A 21,986-nucleotide genomic window follows, 5' to 3' on the forward strand; every position below is an offset into this window, starting at 1 on the left:
AGTAGCTTAGTTTATTAGGGTATAAAACAAAAGGTTGGTACAGCACTATTAGAGTTATTTGTCACTATTTGAAGAGTTTATATTTAACATTAAGTGGCACTGTTTCTTTATAGTTTCCCTATTTTTGTTTAAATAACTTCAAAGACATACCCTGGCTAGATCATCAGTAGGTGAGCTTCTCTCGATTAAGGGCTACAAAAAAATTATTGGCCCTATGACCATTTGGTAATCTTGGACCCTCAAATGGAACCCAATTTTATCCCTTTCCTTTATCTGTCCCTCTTCCCCTCTCTTTAAATTAAAAAAAAAAAAAAAAAAGTTGAGATAACTTAAGTGTGCTTTCTCAGGACCTGAGCCAAAGCCCGCCAAAATCGATGAGAGATGAATTAGGCCCTATATGTTAATCTAGTGTAGATGCTTATCAATTTCAAAGCCAGAAAAGGCTTTAGAGCTATTCATGATCAGGAATGGGTAATGGAAACTAAGGCTATGTCTACACTAGCACTTTTGTTGGTATAATTTATGTTGCTCAGGGGTGTGAAAAAATACCTTTCTAAGCTACATAAATTATACCGACAAAAATGCCAGTGTGGACAGTAATATGTTCATATAATTTAGGTCCTTCATAGGCTTCTCATTTACTGTTTTCAGGATCTGTCTTCATCTAACAGCTTTAATCAATTCCCTTTTTCACCAATTATATTTCCTTTTGTTTTCTTCCTCTTCATACTCTCTCTCTCTGGTACGTCTGCAGATTTTATTTCCCTATGTTTTCCTTCTGTAACACTGCCTGCTCACATCCCCTATTTTTTCTGCTTTTCCTGACCTGAAACCTTTCCTATTTTTCTTCTTTCCCCTTCTCACGTCTAAGTCCCATACTTTTATTCTGCTGCTCTTCTTTTATCTCCTCACCTACTATCCCAGCTCTGGTTCGTCCACTAGCTTCTCTTCCTTTTCCCCACTGCCCCCTTTGAGAAGATTCTGAATCCCCCTTCCCTGCTCCTCCCCTCCCCCCACCAGCCCAAGCTGCCCTCTGATTGGCTGCCTCTCCCCAGAGCAACATTCTATGCTGCTGCATCACAGCTGCAGCAGGTGCCAGGGCAGGGTTACCCACTTCAGCCTCTTCCATAGTGATGATGAAGAAAAGGTGGCAGCACTGTTTACTGTGAGCATGATAGAAAAAAAATTAGTATTTTATATAATTCTTATCCTCAGCCACAGATAGATAATTAGTTTGATGCTACAGCAAGGCCAGTTTGGTTTTCCCAACTGGCTTTTCCTATGGTCTGGTAACAGATAGAAACAGATCTAAAAAGACAGAGAGAAAGCTGCTTTTATACTCTTCAAGTTGCTCAGGAGCAGGCTGCTGCAATGTTGTGCCTCTCTGATCGTGTTACACCTGGATGATATTTTCCTGGCGCATGCTAAATCTTTAGATGAGAAAGCAATCCACTTACAAATGGTCTGTGATAAGCTTAAGAATGTCTATCTGAAAATGAACCAAAAATATGAACTGATTAAAAAAAAGGTAATCCACACTGTTTATTTGAGAAGTGAGGGAGACATTTCCCAAAACAAAACAAAAAACCATCAAAAAGCTACACATCACACCTCAAGAGTTGCAATGGATTTTCAAAGGTTCTCATTATGGCAATTTCACGATTTACCAACATAACAAAATGACTAACTGAGAAAAGACCTTATCCATAACCAGAGTACAATTAGGCATTTCAAGAGTCACATAAAGTTCTTAGAACTAGTTCTTGCCTGTCTCAAAATTCCTTTCATATTTGACACAAGAGTAAGAATGTAATGTTTGGCCCACAAATGAGGACTTGGAGGCGATGGCATATTACCGTGTAAGTCTAAATTCAACATACAGAAATTATGCCACCAAAAAGGAAGTGGTGAGCTACTAAAATCTACTTAATCTAGTGACCCTTTTCCTTCTTTATATTAGAAAATCTGGGGTTATAAAAGATCATACTTTATAAATGGTTCTTAAACTCAAGAATCCTGATGGATAGTTAGCTAGGTTGGTGAAAAAATAATAATAATATCTCAGTGTTACACAAAAATGCGGGCAACACGGCAATGCTTTGTTCTGTTGACCATGGTGGGAAAGAGAGGAGAGAGTGAAAAGACTGGGTATATTTAGTTCAGGGGTGGGCAAACTTTTTGGCCCGAGGGCCACATCGGGGTTGCGAAACGGTATGGCGGGCCGGATAGGGAAGGCTGTGCCTCCGCAAACAGCCTGACCCCCGCTCCCTCCCACCCCCTGACTGCCCCCCTCAGAACTCCTGACCCATCCAACCCCCCCTGCTCCTTGTCCCTTGACTGCCCCCTCCCTGAACCCCCCCGCCCCAACCACCCGTGAGGACCCCACCCCCTATCCAACCCCCTTCCCCAAACCAGTGAAAATGAGCGAGTGCGTGAGGGTGGAGGAAAGCGAGCAACAGAGTTGGGGGGCTTGGAGTGAGAAGGGGTGGGGCAAGGGTGTTCCATTTTGTGGGCTTACAAAGATGGCAACCCAAAAATCTCACCAGGGTTGTGGGGCCCACTGGGCTCCGCAAGCAGGTTTCAGAGGGTCTGCCAAGCAGGGCTGCAGCTGAAGCCTGAGCAACTTAGCTTTGCGGGGCTCCCTGTGGCACGGGGTCCCGGGCAATTGCCTGGCTTGCTATCTGCTAATCATAGAATCATAGAATATAAGGGTTGGAAGGGACCCCAGAAGGTCATCTAGTCCAACCCCCTGCTCAAAGCAGGACCAAATCCCAGTTAAATCATCCCAGCCAGGGCTTTGTCAAGCCTGACCTTAAAAACCTCTAAGGAAGGAGATTCTACCACCTCCCTAGGTAACGCATTCCAGTGTTTCACCACCCTCTTAGTGAAAAAGTTTATCCTAATATCCAATCTAAACCTCCCCCACTGCAACTTGAGACCATTACTCCTCGTTCTGTCATCTGATACCATTGAGAACAGTCTAGAGCCATCCTCTTTGGAACCCCCTTTCAGGTAGTTGAAAGCAGCTATCAAATCCCCCTTCATTCTTCTCTTCTGCAGGCTAAACAATCCCAGCTCCCTCAGCCTCTCCTCATAACTCATGTGTTCCAGACCCCTAATCATTTTTGTTGCCCTTCGCTGGACTCTCTCCAATTTATCCACATCCTTCTTGAAGTGTGGGGCCCAAAACTGGACACAGTACTCCAGATGAGGCCTCACCAATGTCGAATAGAGGGGAACGATCACGTCCCTCGATCTGCTCGCTATGCCCCTACTTATACATCCCAAAATGCCATTGGCCTTCTTGGCAACAAGGGCACACTGCTGACTCATATCCAGCTTCTCGTCCACTGTCACCCCTAGGTCCTTTTCCGCAGAACTGCTGCCTAGCCATTCGGTCCCTAGTCTGTAGCGGTGCATTGGGTTCTTCCGTCCTAAGTGCAGGACCCTGCACTTATCCTTATTGAACCTCATCAGATTTCTTTTGGCCCAATCCTCCAATTTGTCTAGGTCCTTCTGTATCCTATCCCTCCCCTCCAGCATATCTACCACTCCTCCCAGTTTAGCCCTGGCTTTTATATGCAGAAAACCAGTTGTTGTGGCACAAGTGGGCCGTAGAGTGTTTATGGCGAGGGGTGGGAGGGGCGCTCGGAAAGAAAGAAAAACGTTGAGGGCCCGGCTGTAGACTCCAGGAAGCGGGTCGCTGTGCTCAGCTCCAGCTTGCCCTGGAGAACACAAGCCCCTTGGTTGCACGCAGAAATAGATTAGCGAGTACAGTGGCCCGCAGCACTTGCTCTCAACCTTTTCTTTAGCCACCTGGCGCAGGGAGCCACATGCACCCCCAACTTCTCCGCCCTGACGCTCAGAGCGGGATAAGGACAGAGACGCGCTGCCCCCTGCCTGTGACTGGCTGACTCGACTCCCCCGCACCCCAGGGGAACGGCCGCCGCCCCTCCCCCTCGCCGGTGTGCGGGGGGGGGGGGGCAGCGTCCAGGCCGGTCTCCCCGCAAGCGTGCGACCCGTGCGTGGGGCTAGTCAGGACGGGACATGCGGCCCCTCCCTAACTGCAGGGCTCCGGGGAGCGCATGGGACCATGGGCCGCTCCCGGGCGGGACGCCGTTTGCCGGACGCGCCCCCGTCCCCACTGCGCAGCCGCGCGGATTCAAAACAGTTTGTTGCTCACGTCGGGCGAAGCCGCTTCCGTTTCCAACGCCACATTCCGGCCACACCTGCCTGCGCGGAGCCCGGCTCGCCGCCCGCCTGCCCGGGACACAGCGCCCGCCGGCGCCATGTCCGCGGAGGGTAAGTGCCGAGCTGACCCCCCAGGGCCGCCCTGCGTTCGGAACCGCCCGCGCGCAGGGAACGTTCCCCCATCGTTCGCAACGGCCCGACCCAAACGTTCTTTGCGGAGCCGGCCAAGCCGCGCCCACAACACCCCACCCTATTGGCCGGCCCCGACCAACCTGGCTGTTACTATTGGTCCGCGGGGCTGCTCGTCGCCAGTGGCGTCATTGACTCGAGCGGCGGAGGGGGCTTTGAGGGAGGGGGCGTTTGGGGGTGGGCGGTGGCTTCCTGCGTTGAGGGTTGGCAGCGGGGCGTCCTCCAGCTTTGGGGCGGCTCCGAGCCGCGGGGGTGTGGAAACGGGGCCGCTCCCCCCCACCAGTGTGGGATTGGGCGGAGGTGGGTTAAACGGGGCCAAAATCCCCAGCCTCCGGGAGTAACCGGCCAGGAGGTGCCGCTTCCTGCCCCCCCCCCCCCCCCGCCCGGGCGTGGGCTGTAGGGGGCAATTCAATGAGGACAGCAGGCGTTGTCCCCTTCGGGTGGGGGAGGATCAGCCAGGAGCTGCTGCCCTCTCCACCCCCGGCCCTGCCTTCATGCTGGTCTTTCTTCGCCTTTGAGGAGTAACTTGATTTGCCCCCTTAACTTTCTTTCAACGTAATTATTATTATTATTATTATTATTTTAGCGCAGTCGCAAGTGGTTGCAGATCTGACATACCCCGTTATCCCTGCCTGCCCCTTCGCACTCTCTGCGTTATAGTCAGGTGGCGTCTTGCTTCTGGGTGGCAACATGGGGGAGCACTGAGAGCAGAGATGGGACAGGTTTCAGAGTAACAGCCGTGTTAGTCTGAATTCGCAAAAAGAAAAGGAGTACTTGTGGCACCTTAGAGACTAACCAATTTATTTGAGCATGAGCTTTCGTGAGCTACAGCTCACTTCATCGGATGCATACCGTGGAAACTGCAGCAGACTTTATATATACACAGAGAATATGAAACAATACCTCCTCCCACCCCACTGTCCTGCTGGTAATAGCTTATCTAAAGTGATCATCAGGTGGGCCATGTCCAGCACAAATCCAGGTTTTCTCACCCTCCACCCCCCCACACAAATTCACTCTCCTGCTGGTGATGGCCCATCCAAAGTGACAACTCTTTACACAATGTGCATGATAATCAAGTCAGGCTATTTCCTGCACAAATCCAGGTTTTCTCACATCCCCCCCCACCCCCATACACACACAAACTCACTCTCCTGCTGGTAATAGCTCATCCAAACTGACCACTCTCCAAGTTTAAATCCAAGTTAAACCAGAACATCTGGGGGGGGGGGTAGGAAAAAACAAGAGGAAACAGGCTACCTTGCATAATGACTTAGCCACTCCCAGTCTCTATTTAAGCCTAAATTAATAGTATCCAATTTGCAAATGAATTCCAATTCAGCAGTTTCTCGCTGGAGTCTGGATTTGAAGTTTTTTTGTTTTAAGATAGCGACCTTCATGTCTGTGATGGCGTGACCAGAGAGATTGAAGTGTTCTCCGACTGGTTTATGAATGTTATAATTCTTGACATCTGATTTGTGTCCATTTATTCTTTTACGTAGAGACTGTCCAGTTTGACCAATGTACATGGCAGAGGGGCATTGCTGGCACATGATGGCATATATCACATTGGTGGATGTGCAGGTGAACGAGCCTCTGATAGTGTGGCTGATGTTATTAGGCCCTGTGATGGTGTCCCCTGAATAGATATGTGGGCACAATTGGCAACGGGCTTTGTTGCAAGGATAAGTTCCTGGGTTAGTGGTTCTGTTGTGTGGTATGTGGTTGTTGGTGAGTATTTGCTTCAGGTTGCGGGGCTGTCTGTAGGCAAGGACTGGCCTGTCTCCCAAGACTTGTGAGAGTGTTGGGTCATCCTTTAGGATAGGTTGTAGATCCTTAATAATGCGTTGGAGGGGTTTTAGTTGGGGGCTGAAGGTGACGGCTAGTGGCGTTCTGTTATTTTCTTTGTTAGGCCTGTCCTGTAGTAGGTAACTTCTGGGAACTCTTCTGGCTCTATCAATCTGTTTCTTTACTTCTGCAGGTGGGTACTGTAGTTGTAAGAAAGCTTGACAGAGATCTTGTAGGTGTTTGTCTCTGTCTGAGGGGACATATTCTCATATTCTCTGTGTATATATAAAGTCTGCTGCAGTTTCCACAGTATGCATCCGATGAAGTGAGCTGTAGCTCACGAAAGCTCATGCTCAAATAAATTGGTTAGTCTCTAAGGTGCCACAAGTACTCCTTTTCTTTTTAGAGATGGGACAGTCACCCTGCTCTCTGTTTTCGTGCCTAGTGACACCACCCCCTGGTCAGCCAGGAGAAACGGTCATAGAAAAAGTGAAGTCCTGTTCAATCCAGGCTGGAGTGTGGCCAGTACCGATGGGATTTTTGGAGAATTTAGTGTGCTAAACTCTTAAGGCTGAACTGAGCATGTGCACGCTATGATTTTTCAAGGGCCTGTAACTTGTCCAAATTTGTGCAGATTTTCTCAGGGGCCGTAAAAAGGCAAATTCCTGTTGTAACTCCAGCCCCCTTCCAAATTTCCAGACCCCTTTTCAAAGCACGTTGGGGCTACCCCTTCTTGAAACTTTCTCGCAGCTGTTTAACAAGTGCAAAACATATTTTTTCCCCATAAGCTCATTTTAAGAAATGGCTGAACTGTTTTTACTGAAATGTTCTCAAAAAATTAAGCAAGAAGCAGACGCTCACCATGGAAAATTTCCATGCAAATGTTTGAAGTTAGCAAAATTATAAGCAACTAAAAACAGGATCTTATAATGGGAAGTGATAGGAAATGGAACGTTTCAGTTTGTTGAGTCTTTCTATACAATTCTCACAGGGGGTCTCCAGGCAGCTCTGGAGCAGGCTGTGTGGGGAGTTCCTCATACTGTTCTGTTTTATTGTGGAAAAACTCTTCATAGGTAATCTTCAAACCCTTATTTTTGTGTATATTTTGCAGTGTATTTTTTGCAATGGTTCTACTGTGTTCCACTTTCTTTCATCCATCTCACTTTTCTCTACTCCGTTTAAACTATTTTCCTATCTCTGCTTTTCATTGCTACAGTTTGGTTGGGGGTGGGGTAATCTTGACAAACAAAAAAACGTAATTGTCTGTTGGGCTGTGGGAGACCCAAAGCTAAATGACAAACTTTCAGACAAGACTATTGGAGCCTTCCAATAACCTACAGAGCAATTTTTTTTTAAATGTTACTTGAAGTACACCATGCTGGTAAACAGAGAATCAGAAAACAGCTCCTGAGCCTGTAAGCAGTGAAGAAGGCATCATCCTGCAATCATGACTAAGAAAGGTAGAGTGCCTTCTGCAACAGTAGCCCTAAAGGCAGTGAAGACTGACTCCCTGTCATATGACTGTAATCATGTGACTAGGACCAGGAAATAGATATCTTGCCAGCACTTTTGTATGTCAGAATGTTAGTATACCGTGCATCTCTTGAATCAATAAATAGCTTGATTGGTATTGTTTGCTTCCAGAGAGTTCCATAGCCATCTGTCCTCAGCCAAAAGGAAAAGCAGGTCTGATACAAAATCTATGAGTTTAGAGAAAAGTTGAAGGAAATCAAGGAAGAGCTACACATTAAAAATTGTTTCCTAACGAAGGATTCATGCGAGTCTGTGTATGTGTGAGAGAGAAACCCACCTGTATCAAATAATGGTTTTGCTTTTATGAATGAAGCCACATGCATGAAAACATGCATTCCCAATAATTTCAGAGCAAGCCATATGTCAAACAGGTTCCAACGCCTTTATATACTGACTTTTCAGAACACAGGCATTCTGTATTCCAAAAAATAACAACATACATATGCTGTGCACTTTGTAATTCACACTGGCATATCATCAGAAAGTGAAAATGAGTGGAAAAATGTTATTTAACCAGTGTCAACTAATGGTGCAAGCAGAGCAAAGTGCTTTGGGAAGCACTCCCAGTGGGTGAAAATGAACTAGGAAAGCAGCATAATAGTCAGCAAGCCATCTGCTCAGTTGAAACCAGGCTCTGTAAGAGTTTGTGTTCAAATGTCACTACTGACAGTAGTAATTTTTGACAGCAGTAATTTTGATCTTGCTAGATATAGGCTATAGCTTAAGATATTAAAATTTGTGGTACATCTTACTGATGCAGTCAGACGAACAGCTTTATCTGTATATAAGTCGTCATGAAGCAGCCGCCCTGCATTTTTAAATGCTTTTAACTTTCATGCAGAGATTCTGATGGTTCTGTGCAAAGGCAAACTAGAGTTCCTCATAAATAGTGTACTGAAAAATGCTGAAATAACTAAAATAATGACCATAAAATGTTGTTAAAACTGACAAAAACGTGGCACAGAATGTCTTAATTAGTGTGTAGCTCTGCTGTGTCTATAATAATCTTCCTGTGCTCTGAATGTACAAAGTATGAGGTGCACTTGTATATCCCATAGGGCCATACAGCATATAGTATCCTGCTGCTTTACTGAAAATAACTGGCTATCTTCTAAACAGCATAACCCAGGGTATGTATTGATTCTGAACAAGAAAAGAGTTAAATGATTGAAGCTTTCTTTGGACATACATTTACTCCTTGTTACATTTCCAGGCAGAACTTTGTTAGCCTATTGATTCATTGGAATGACTGGTTAAATGATTTAAAGAAGTAGTACTAAATACATTTACTTAATTTATGACGCAGCCAAGAACCAGTATGGCTTTTTTTTTCATTTTACGGTGAAAGTAATTTTTCCCTTGAAAAGGTGCAACTCAAATCCTGAAGAATAGTTGACACTATTTTTCTTAATTATGATTTTTTTTGTTTCCATGAAAGAGTTACTGGAAACTTACAAATATCTCTGTAATTATTTTTTTTTTTATCACTTGATGCTTATCTGTTCTATTCATTCCCTCTGAAGCACCTGGCATTGGCCACTGGGCTAGATGGACCATTGCTCTGACCCAGTATGACCATTCTTATGTTGATTGTGGATTTAACATAGTCAGTTAATGCTCTAGCCATTATTCCAAGGAATTTGGATTAAAATCTTGATTTGCAGCACAAATTAAAAAGATTTTGGTGGCTTAATTCTAGTTTCTGTGTTACATGTTACATGGCATTTGTCTGCTGTGTGCTATTGATTTCTCATTTTTAAGAGCACAGACATTTATAAAGAGAAGTTGTTTTTATAGATACTGCTGTGAGTAAATATTTATCTGAAATGTTATTTTGTACTAAGGTTTTGAAGGTGTGGATATTTTAACCTGAATAGGTGAAACATTTTTTCTTTTAGACTGTATGACTGTGATACTTAAAATTAGAAAAAAGAAAAGGAGTACTTGTGGCACCTTAGAGACTAACCAATTTATTTGAGCATGAGCTTTCGTGAGCTATAGCTCACTTCATTGGATGCATACCATGGAAGCTGCAGAAGACATTATATACACACAGAGACCATGAAACAATACCTCCTCCCACCCCACTGTCCTGCTGGTAATAGCTTATCTAAAGTGATCATCAAGTTGGGCCATTTCCAGCACAAATCCAGGTTTTCTCACCCTCCGCCCCCCACCCCCCCACACACACTCACTCTCCTGCTGGTAATAGCCCATCCAAAGTGACAACTCTCTCAAATTTGTGCAGGAAATGTCCCACCTTGATTATCATACACATTGTGAAGATTGGTTAGTCTCTAAGGTGCCACAAGTACTCCTTTTCTTTTTGTGAATACAGACTAACACGGCTGTTACTCTGAAACTTAAAATTAGAAGTGATCTATTAAATGATGAGGTTCATTTCTTCTGCTGGTGTAGGACAGTGTGCCCCCGATAGAGGGCATATCCAGTATTTAATTAATACTACGCTTTACTTTTAAAAAACTCTCTAGTATTAGATGACATTGCCGTTTAATCAAGTCTATCTCCATTTATGCATTTTACACCACAAGCCTAAATTAAAAAATGGTACTGATTTTCTGGATCCTCAACTCCCCTTCCTCCCTGCAGCAATTGCTAGTAGTACGTTACCCAGTTGCCAGGTCTCTTCCATTACTCATGAACTCCATGGGCCACCAGTCTTTACCATTAGATCTTTGCTGCTATCAGTTAGCATTTCTCAGCGAGCATTTCATTACTGGTAAGCATTCATGGTTCAAATAACAGATCAGGAGTGTTAATGACACTTGAGTTTGTTTTTTATTAAACATCTCCGAGAATGCCAAAAGCAGCAGAAATAATAATTCCCTCTAAAATCGCAAAGGGGTTTGTTCCTTTATCAATTCTTCCCTTTGAACTAAAACTGCTGTGATCAGCTAAATGGACACTTAGTAAAAATAGTGAGATTATAGTGGCAGACTATACTGAATATTCAAAATATGCTTCCTTTTTCTGGAAATACTTGTCATTGTTTTAGGTTCCTCATAACTGAATGGTTCTGATGTCTCATTGAATGCTGCATTTTACTGCTACTTTCCAGCAAGAAGTCCAAATTGTTGACAGAATTTGAGAGACAGGAAGGGCTGATCTGCAGATGTCTGCAAACTTCCACAGTTGTTTTTTTAAATAAGTCAGTTTATTGGGAAAGATATAGTTTCATATGAAACTGTTTTTAACACACAATTCAAATAAATAAAATATTTTTTAAAACAGTTGTGAAGGTTTCCAGCCTCTCTTATGCATCTATCTGCTGAGGAATAATTATTTTGTTGGCATCAACAGTCAAGCAAGATAGCAACTTCTTGTTTGTTTTGGAATTATACAAGTTTTAAAATAAAGGCTATATCAGTTAGATCAGACTTACCTGTCTGAGCTGCTGACAGTTCATTATTTTATATATCAGGGTGGCCAAACTTACTGGCCTGCCGAGCTGCATATGACAATATTCAGAACTTTGAGAGCCGGGGTACACTTGCCAGGAGTCAGGGCTTTAGCACCTCGGGAGATGCTTGCCAGGGCTCGGGGTTTCAGCCCTGCTCCTGCTGAAGCCCCAGCAGGTGCACCCTGTGGGTTTGAAGCCCTGAGACCCTCCTCACCTCTGTGCAGAAGCCCCCATCTCATCAACCCACTGCAAGGCAGAGGTCCCAAGTCTGGTAGGTGGAGAATGGGGATGTGTGGAGGCAGTTTTGAGAGCTGCACTTCAACTGTTAAAGAGCCACATGTGGCTTGGGAGCAACAGTTTGGCCACCCGTTTGTTTATATATATATTCATCATAACACACACATTTTATATATATATAATGCCTCAGTTCAGCCAGCCTCTTAAGCCAGTGCCTAAGTTTAAGCATAGCTGTAATCCCATTTATTCTTGTGGTATTACTCATGTGCTTAAGTACCTCTCTGAGAGGACCTTTAACATGCTGAGTCAATGTGTCATAATGTGATAGTGCCCAAACACTGCTATAATATGATCTGGTCTTGCCTGAGTAAATAGGCTCAAACTGTGTTACTGAAGAGCTTTTTAAAGACCTGGTGGGAAAAGGCTCTGTATCCCATTTTTGGTCTGATCAGAAAACTGAGTGTGGGGATTGGATAGGAGCAAAGAGGAAAGATGGCAGATTCATACCCAGAGCACAGTCCATGTTATTCACTGAATTAGGTAGAGGTCCTCTGGAAAAATAGCATGCAGCTAAAGATAGTATCATAATACATATGCACCAGGAGGCTAAGTTATATTTGCACAGGCAGCCTGAATTCTGACTCTTCCTAACTTTTCAGTGCTTGACCTTATAGTCTTATTGTTCCTTTAACATTATTATATTGCATGTACTTTTTTTAAAAAAATGTTTTTTCAAAATAAAGGAAATGCTGGACTTAACTGCAGGGCAAATATTTTGAACCCAGAGCATTTACTGTGGTTGTGTCAACATTTGGCATGTTACAGTTAGACTGTAAGCGTTTCGGGACAGGGACTTTGTCTTTCTGTATATTTGCAGTGTCTCTCGTATTGGGACCTCATTCCTGTTTGGGCTCAAATGCTACCATAATATAACAACTAAGTATGGAATTGTGAACTGATGTACTTTGATAGCTCTTGGTAATTCTGTTTTCTCAATGGTTCTCCAATTTCAGTGCCACTGAGTATTTAAACATAAAGGGTGAGATTTTCACAAGTGCTCATGGGCCTAACAGTTCGTAGTCTGTAGAAACAGTTAGGCCGATGCCAAGTGCTTTTTAAAATCTCACCCAACGTGCTTTGTAACCTTCTCCCTTGTTAATATCACTTAGAATCACAATGCATGTCTTGGAAGATGACTTAAATCTTAAACACTCAAATTTCAGTTTAATTGTAGCTAAACTATTGTGCAGTTCAAATAAGTGGGTAGTACTAGGTGTGGTGAATGTGCTACTGCCATTAGAATGGTATACAGAATGGTGTCCAGACTTCTCTTTCTTTCTGTACATGCTTTTAGATTATGTTTCTGTGAGAGTTGAGGATGATGTTGAAGCTGTGATCATTCAAAATTCTGAAATAGAAGATGCAGAAAATGGACTGTCCACACAAGGCTGCGTGTCAGTGGAACAAAATGCTCAAGTAAACAGTGATGATCACTACATGACTCAACTTGCATATGGTAAATACACTTAATTTCTTCTGAGAGTTAATGCCCATGGCCCATCCTTCTGGCAGAGTGCTCAGTTATTGTATCTTTAACACTATATTCCCCATTACTTTTTCTCTTCTGTCTGTGACTCTATAACCTTTAAAAAGCTACTTATTAATAGCTGATAGTTTTGATAGTATAGTTTAAAACAAGTAACTTTAGAATCTGTTTCCCCTTAAGGATGTTCCCTGTTAGTGGTGATCTCAATAATAAGGTTTAAGAATTGTTTTTCTCACATATACATAGGAATTCATTATTTAAAATAGAATCTGTTGTAAGAAGATTAGTATGTAATTTGGAGGGGAAAAAACAAGACCAGAGAAATCTGGCTGCCCAGTAGGTGTGGCATTTAGCTAAATTAATTGGGATACAATGAAAATTCTTTTATGCACTATTCTAGTAAATTTGTCATTTACGTTGGGGTGTTGCCGACTGTAGGTACCCTTTAATGTTTTGAACTCTGTCTGGGGGAGAATTGGGTTGTAGTTTTGAGAAACTTTGCTTGCTTACTATTGGATACAAGATGCCAATGAAGGTAGTATATGTGTTTAGGCAGTTAATTTATAGAATCATGGAATATCAGAGTTGGAAGGGATCTCAGGAGATCATCTTGTCCAACCCCCTGCTCAAAGCAGGACCAATCCTCAATTTTTGCCCCAGATCCCTAAATGCCCCCCTCAAGGATTGAACTCTAAACCGTGGGTTTAGCAGGCCAATGCTCAAACCACTGAGCTATCCCTCCCCCCGAAGAAGAGTATATATGAAGAGTATAGCTACAAAGGCTGTTAACTCATTTCCATTAGATTGTAACAGGAATCAAATCTTAACTCTAGTTTTCACATAACATTAATATCAGTAGTTTAATCTGTTAGATTCAGCTATATGTTTTGGCTTGGAAAGGATTAAGTGGAAACCAATTTAGACTATGGCCACGTACAGCAGTGATTGCTGCAGGCAGGCCCACAGCAAGAAAGGTGACGCTGGCACAGAACCTCTCTAAGTGAGATTTAATTTGATTTTAAAATGCTAGACATTTGCACACTGCATCATAGTACCTGAGCACCAACAATACCATTGCCCCCATAGGAGTTCGGGCCATACATGTGCATGGATCCTCCTTTTCCCTTAGCACATCCTCCTTTCCGACCTGAAAGGTGCAGACATATCATGAAAAGACAGACCCTTTTCCAAAGCGGTTACATTTTAAGTATCTGACAGGACACAACTGGTAGCTACAAACAGATGGGGAATAGAAGAAAACAGTGCAACCATTACCACTAGCATCAAAGTAAACACTAAATGAGATTAGCGAGAGAAATGAAAAACAAACATCTACAGGAAGAGTCCCATCATTCTATAACAGCTTAGTATTTTCTAACAAGGAAGCAGATCCTATCTGTGTTCAGTCAGTCCCCTCATACCTCTGATACATGCTATAAGCTATAGCAGAGAAACACGGTTAGTCACAACCTCGTGTAAATATGGTTCCTGAGACAAAGGTTCTAACCTGGGTTTTCCTGACCAGTCTAATCTATTATCTCAGTTTCACTGTAGCAATTACCATAATAAGAGTTCCCTCGTGTAATCAGGTCATCCCTGACACAATTCAGTTGTGCGTTATAGATGAAGCCGTGCTGTGCTACGACTCCTGTAAAGACCAAGGCAGTAGTACAGCTCAGGGTCAGAACCATCCAAACTGCAAAACTGGAGGGTGTCAAGTCCTATCATGAATAAATAAGGTCCACCAAAAGCATAGTTTAGATGGGACGTATAGCACAAGTAATAATAAAGCCACTGCAACAAGACATGCTTCTAGATAATGCTCATGTAGACAGAGTCTATGATATCAAGAAAAGCTTTCAGAAGTGGTGTTAACTGAAAGGAATAGCATTTTGTATTACTTACTCCAAGTCATGAGAAGTATCTGAGTATTAAAGTTACCTTGTGACTTTATTGTGAGGCATCCAGAGAGGTCACAGAATACTGATGATTTAACTTTCCCATGTTACTGTGTGACATCCCATGTCCCAATGTATTTAGTATGTCATAGTTAGTCTAGATCAGTGATACTCAGACCTCAGTGGTTCAGGAACCTCATTAACCCAAAAGAGCCACAGCAGTGTAAATTCATGGTTTAATTTACTATAGGACTATATATTCATATTTAAACAGTATGACAGGAAATATTTAGTTTTTTATGTATATTATTCTCACAGCAAAATGACCAAGTATTATTATTTTATCAACTACAATTGGTTAATAACATAGTAAAAGCATCTTGGTTAGTAATTAAATCACACAGTGTTTTAATATCATGTGCAGCAAAGAGCTGTAGGAGGCACATTAAAGAGCCACTTGCGGCTCGCGAGCCTCAGTCTGAGTATCACTGGTTTAGTGTATTCAGCAAAACATTTTTAAAAAAGCAAAATTACCATCCATGCCTGGGAAATGGACAAAACAAGCATTGCATAAAAGGGTCCTAAACACAATAAAGTGATTATAGTCAGGATGTCTCTTCAGTGGATCCAAGCCATCTCCCATGTTTTCATAACACTGACACTGTTTTTTTCTATTGTTTTCTGCTTGACAGTAAAGTTTACTCTTGGTTTTTGTAGATTTCCACTTGAAAACACATTGATATTCCCTATCCCTTCTTTTCCTCATCTCTCCCCAGCTATAGTGAGGGGTATTTTGTTTGTTTTTGTTTTCTAATACAGCAGAACAAACATGCCAGGTCATCTGTTTGTGAACCAGCAGCGACAGATGGATGTCAGCCCAAGTCTCGGAGGATAATTTAACTATTATTTCAGAATCAGCAGAGGGAGCATGATGATCATTTTGTCAGCGTGCCCCCCCCCTCCAAATGGTGGGTTGGTGGTGGGTGTTTTTAAATAGCAGGCAAGTAAGGAATTTTTAAAGACTGCTGTCATAGTAAGTAAAAGTTGGCAGCTATTCCATTTGAGGGTGTCCAGCACTTACAATTAAAAGCCCGTTTTCAGCTGTTAACTGTCATGTTGTCTTGAGTGGCTCACAGCTGAGAGCGCCAGCCTCAGGGCAGACTGTCAAAAAGAAGGGCAGAATCCCCAAACTGGTTGTATTTTCTATAATTATATTTCACCAACCCAGTAACAAGTGTGAACTCCTAAAGTACTGTAACAGTCTTAACTTCAAGTCACAGACAGTCCCCTTGGGCATTCCAGTATATCTTGCCATCCAGGCAAGCTGGACTATATGGTAGATGGTCACTTTACACCAAAAATCACAGCAATATTCAGGTTACTCCAGTCCCAAAGGACCAGTCATCTTAGGTCGATTGTACTCAAATCAAAGACAATGCCTGTAGCCAATCCTGTAATAAACTAACCAAAGATTTATTAAGTAAGAAAAGAAATAAAGTTATTTACAAAGTTAAAACAGGAAGCATACGCACAAATGAGTTACAGTCTTAGATTTAAAAAGGTAATATAAGCTTCTATAATAAGCAGCTCTATATGTCCTCTAGGGGTGACCCAAGCTAAGCATCATGGGGATTTCCTCCTTGTGTTTAGGAATCTTTGCCTCTTAGAGTCCAGACCGCATAAAGACACCCAGTTTCTCCTTGTCAGGCATTTTTATCCCCTTCACTCCAGAATCCAAGCTGATGGGATGAGTTCATGCACACGCCTTCCCTTCCTGCAGGGAGTGAGGAATGCAGTCAAGAAGGTCTCTGTCCTTTGATGCTACACAATGTTTCATTTGCCTTCATTGGGCCATCTTGTTTGCAGGACGAGCACTTTACCTTCATTAATGCTGCTTTTCTTGTTTGGTGAGTTACACAATTACAGAGGTTTACAACACAAACACTCAATATAACTTTATACCATGAGATACAGATAGTATATGTAGGATTAATACATGTAGCATCCTACAAGCATTCCATAAAGTCTAAACACATTCTTATAACACCAATGTCTATTTAAGTCGGACTGGTTTCCGGCTATGGGTTTGTCATTGTTCACTGAGGCCCTGGGCTTTTGTCATGAGCTGACATCTGGTCTGTCAGCATCAAAATAACTTTTCCAGGCTTAACCATTTGGACTGAAATTGTCCATGTTTGTTTTCTGGATTAAGCTGATATATTTTTAATAAAAGTTTCAGGAAAAGTGCTTCAGCAATTTTCAAGAATGAAGTTATTTTCTGGGAGTCCATGGGGCTGTGTCCTTGGTCCCCTTCTCTTCTTGTACTATGCCTTATCTCTGAGTAATCTCATCCGCAAATTCAGCTACCATCTCCACCCTGACAACTCTCAGATCTACCTCTCCACTCCAGACCTGTCTTCTGTCCAAACTGAAGTGTCCGTCTGTCTATCTCTGAACCTCTTTGAGGATATCTAGGTATCAGCTCAAGTTCAACATGGCTAAACCAGAGTTCTTAATCATACCCCCCGCTTCCCCATCCCCTCCTTTCTTGATCATTGTGGACAACACCACAGTCCTGCCTGTCATTCAGGCCTGTAACCTAGCTGTTATCTCCATCTTGGACCTTTCTGTAAGTCCTCGCATCCAGGCTATGTCTAGATATTGGGGTTTTTTTCTGCATAACATCTTTAAAATATTACCTTTGATATCCCTTCACACCGCTAAAACTCTCATCATCTCACTTGTCAATTACTGCAATGTCTTTCTCTCTGGCTTTGACAAATGCAGCTTTGCCCCTTTAGTATCCATTCAGACTGCTGCTACAAAGAGAATTCTCCTAATCCATCACTTTGACCACATCACTCCTATCTTCGTATCCCTCCACTGGCTCCCCTTTTTTTTATTGCATCAAGCATAAACTGTTGCTTGTAAATCAGTAGAAGCTAGGGATTGCAATGGGAGATCAGGGCTGCCCCATTGTGCTATGCTCTGTTTGCACCTACAAAGCCGTTCATGTCCTATCCTGTCTCTAACTATCATCTCTCATTCACTATCAAGATGTTGACTTCTGTCTCAGATTGGCCAATGCTGCCAGTGTCTATTGTCCACTTGTTACATTTTTCAACAACTATCTTTCTTCTTTCTTCCATGCTGCTCCTCATGCTTGGGAGCAGCTCCCTATAAACATTTGCAAAGCCACTTCATTGTTCTCCATAAAATACCTTCTTAAAATTTTTTTTTGCCATAATGTCTGCAAAAAGATTGGCTATGGTTAGGCCGCTGGTGTGCTGAGACCACTGCCTGTCATGCTAACCAGTATTGTCTCATTGTTTCCTTGTACTCCCCCATCAGTTTGTCTGTATCTATCTATCTGTCACCTCATGTCTTATACTTAGATTGTAAGATCTTTGTGGCAGAGACCATCTTTTTTTACAGCACCTAGCACAATGGGGTCCTGGTCCAGACTGGCTCTCGGTGCTACAGTAATACAAATAATAAAATTAGGCAGAAATAAGTAATTCTGCTAATGTTTTTGCCTCCAGCTGTTTCTTTTAAGAGCTTTTTCTTTGAAGAGTTCTTCTACTTTTAGGGTTTGAGGTAGGAACTGGAAATTTTGGCAGGAGAATAGGCTTGGAGGCTGAGATATGCCTTTCGCTTTCCCTATGAAAATCCATGAAGATTTGCCAGAGTTCCAAGCCATTGGAAATTGCCATTTGCAGATGCTCAGTAGAATTTGCTAAAGGGTTGCTGCAAAGTTTCCAAAAATGTTTATGGACAGTCTTAAACTGGCATGTCATACCTTCTCAGTGCTTGACTTTGCAACCGTAGCATAGAATTTGTATGTAATTGTAGTGTCATTGTTTTTGATGATGTAGTTAGAGACATGACAGAACTTCCATCATACAGGAATTTCTTATGATTTGTGGGACCTTAGGTTGCTAGAGGGGAAGTAGTAAGGTCAGAATGAAGAGGTGAGAGACATTCCCACTGCCTGAGAGGTGAAATTGATTAGGCCTATGATTTGCTGAGTCAGTGCAGAGCAGGAGGGGGGGGGTGTGTGTATGTGAGCGAGAGAGAGACGAGCAGTCTTTTGCATTGTCTGTGTTGCAAGTCATCCATACTAGTTTAAACTGTGTTTCTGGACTTTATGGGCTAGATCCCCAAGTGGCCTCAAGCAGCATATGGTGCATCTTTGAGGTGAGAACATAGGTGACTTTACACTCTTTTCTCCGTTTCACCCCCAATCATGTTGCAAGTTGAAAGAGCCTCATGTATATTAATAATTATTTGTTTGTAAATCAATAGAAGCTAGGAATCGCAACGGGAGATCAGGGCCGCCCCATTCCTCTAGGCCCTGTACAAATGCATAACAAAAAAAGAGTCCTTGTCCCAAACAGCTTACAGCCTAAGTGTTGGTCAACACTGTTCTCCACTTGTAAGGTAACTCCCTTCTCTTCATGTGCCAGTATATTTATGTCTGTATCTGTAATTTTCACTCCATGCATCTGAAGAAGTGGATTTTTTTACCCACAAAAGCTTATGCCCAAATAAATCTGTTAGTCTTTAAGGTACCACTGGGCTCCTTGTTGTTCTTGTGGATACAGACTAACACGGCTACCCCTCTGATAAGTATAAGATGAGCGCTAGTAGATGAAATACAAAAAAACCAATGAGGAAGCACAAGATAACAAGGGGACTTGCACTGGCAGATAGCAGCTCTCAAGGAGCAACGCTGCCAGCCAGGATCACATCACCTGTTAGCCCTTCCTTTCCTGTCCCTATTTTTAATTCCCTTTGTGCCAGTTCAAAGGAGACTTGAGATGGGCCCTCTAACTTGGTTGTAAAGTTTAGGATAAAATCTGGCATATGATTCTCCTTCAAGAAGCAGTAACTTTTTTTTTTTCTATCAATTGCAGGCAAACTTAATTCAGTCATGTAAAAGTTACAAAAGTATTAAAATAGAAGTTGGCCAATGTCAAGCATTTGTTTGCAGATGTACAGTTTTGCTGTTAAATGTTTATCAAACAACATCAGTTAGTTTGCTCTAGATCATCAACTTTTTGGGGCAGGGATTAGGACCAGACCTTTTTCTTCACACGGCTCTTCACAGAGATAAACACGCTCAAAAATTGAAGGTGATAAACAGAGTGAATACTTAGGGAAGGGAAAGATGAGGGTAAAGAAAATACAAATAACGGTGAGTTCTGTATCGTGTTGTGAACAATGCGTTTAAATTCTGATTCCTAGGTTTTTGTTGTGGGGAGGGTTTTAAATGAAGAATGAGATAAGGCAAGAAGAGGCGTAGGTACTCAGGAGTGAAAGTCAACAATGGAAAGTATGGCAAATGAAATGCATTTTGAGGAGGAATTGGAAGGAATAAAGTTTAATAAAAGTTAATTAGAGGATAAAATGAGCAAATAATTTAGTGCTTGATACGTAGTTAGATAGTAATTAACCTTAAATGGCCAGGATGCTGCAGTTTTAAAAATAAGCTATTGTTCTTGCTTTTCATGACAGATGTCTAATTCATAGATTCCAAGGCCAAAAGGGACCATTGTGATAATCTAGTCTGACCTCCTGTATAATACAGGCCATAGAATTTCCCTGAAACAGTTCATGTCAATTCAGTGGGAGAAGTTTTCTAACATGCTTTCTTTTAACTTTGGCTTTTGTAGGAGGGGAAGGTTTGTCAGTACTGAGTGAGCCAGTGGTGTCACAGATGAGCCATTCTGCAGGTGTGCAGAGAGATGGTCAGAACCCAGAAGAAATGGAGTATGTTTTTTTGCATAAAAGACGACGACTTACCCCCTCTCTGGTGAGAAATAGCATGGTATGTGTAGCTAAACAAACACTTGCTCTGCTTTTTCAGGCAAATTGCACTGCTATTAGCAATTCCAGTTCTCATGTGAGAGAATTGTCTTATATACTTCCCCCTTTTGTGGATTATTATTGTTTGTATTACGGTAGTGTCAAGAAGCTTTTATAAGGGTTGGAGCCCCATATTGGTAGGCATTGTACATGCGCAGAGGAAGAGACAGCTCCTTTCCTGAAAAGCTGACACTCTAAGGATTGGTCCTGCAAGCAAACCTTTGACATGCAAGCTCATATTCTTCTAAAAAGTAGGATACATTAGGGACGCTTCCTTCCTTTCCCACAGGTTTCGAGATGGAATGATACCAATCATCCTTCCTTACCTGTTACTGATGGGCAAATTATTGGGCAAACTATATCCAAAAATAGACCATGCATCTCGCACATTGATGCATATCTGTGGGCAGAACTTGGCTCATAGCACAGAGCTATACTTTAATGGCCAGCTGAAGAACATAAAAAAAAAGTTTACATTTTAAATATCAACAAAGTGGTCTTGTCAGTACTAAAACAGGGCGCCAGATTATATTTGAACTCTGCCAATATTACACATTTTATAGTTTTTCATTTGAGTAGTGTGACAGAAATTTGGTGTAATTAAAAAAAAATCAAATGCAAAATAGTTTATGCTGGACAAGAAGGGCTTCTCACGTCTTACATGTAAAATGAGCATCTTTATTTTAATTTTTTAAGTCTCTTTCTCCACCGGGTGGCACTGTTGATTCCTGTCTACAGGAAATTTTCATATAACAAGGGACACTATGGGCATGTGTACACTGCAATTAAAAACTGGCAGCTGGCCTGTGCCAGCTGATTTGGGCTCAAAGGGCTCAGGCTGCAGGGCTGTTTAATTGCAGGGTAGGTGTTCAGGCTTAGGCTACAGCCTAAGCCCTGGGATCCTTCCACCTCACAGAGTCCTAGAGCATAAGTCAGTTGGTATGGGCCAGCCACAGGTTTTTAATAACAGTGTACACATACCTCTTTCCCCTAGCTTCTGAAGAGGCACTTCCCATGGGCTCTTTTGTTACCTGCATGTTTTGTTGTGTCTGCTATTTTACTTAAAATGGTCTTTCCTGAAGAAGAAACCAGGCCCTGGCTGTTTTGTTCTTCACATTAATGAAAGAAGAGCTTGTGCTAAACAAAAGATCTTTATTTTTAACTTTTTACATCCACTTTAGCATCACATAACCTAGAGCCTGCTCCTAGCTATCGTAAGTAGCATTCTGTTCTGAAAACATTCATGGAGCCCTACATTCCTATGGGAAAGGCCACCCTTTAACTCTCCAGCCACATCCTTGCATAGCAATAGTGA

The 21,986-nt window shown here is 42.5% G+C and overlaps 1 protein-coding gene across 8 annotated transcripts in view; it reads left to right on the top strand.

The window, feature by feature from the left end:
* The first annotated feature begins 3,710 nt into the window (after positions 1–3,710).
* BEND2 (BEN domain containing 2) overlaps positions 3,711–21,986 on the top strand; it is a 39,119-nt gene continuing 20,843 nt past the window's right edge. For 4 of the 8 annotated variants that reach the window (XR_007358122.2, XR_007358118.2, XR_007358121.2 and 1 more), the window contains exons 1-3: positions 3,712–4,302; positions 12,714–12,875; positions 20,479–20,633. Coding sequence is in view for 5 of the 8 variants with exons in the window: in XM_048862009.2 (XP_048717966.2) it covers positions 4,086–4,302; positions 12,714–12,875; positions 20,479–20,633 (534 nt within the window). In the remaining 3 variants the exon portion in view is untranslated. Of the gene's footprint in view, positions 4,303–12,713; positions 12,876–16,519; positions 16,711–20,478; positions 20,634–21,986 lie in introns of those variants that run through there. The other 4 variants (XM_048862059.2, XM_075131605.1, XM_048862068.2 and 1 more) reach the window with 4 other exon arrangements.

The sequence above is a fragment of the Caretta caretta genome, chromosome 1 (assembly GCF_965140235.1).
Source record: "Caretta caretta isolate rCarCar2 chromosome 1, rCarCar1.hap1, whole genome shotgun sequence".
Taxonomy (NCBI): domain Eukaryota; kingdom Metazoa; phylum Chordata; order Testudines; family Cheloniidae; genus Caretta; species Caretta caretta.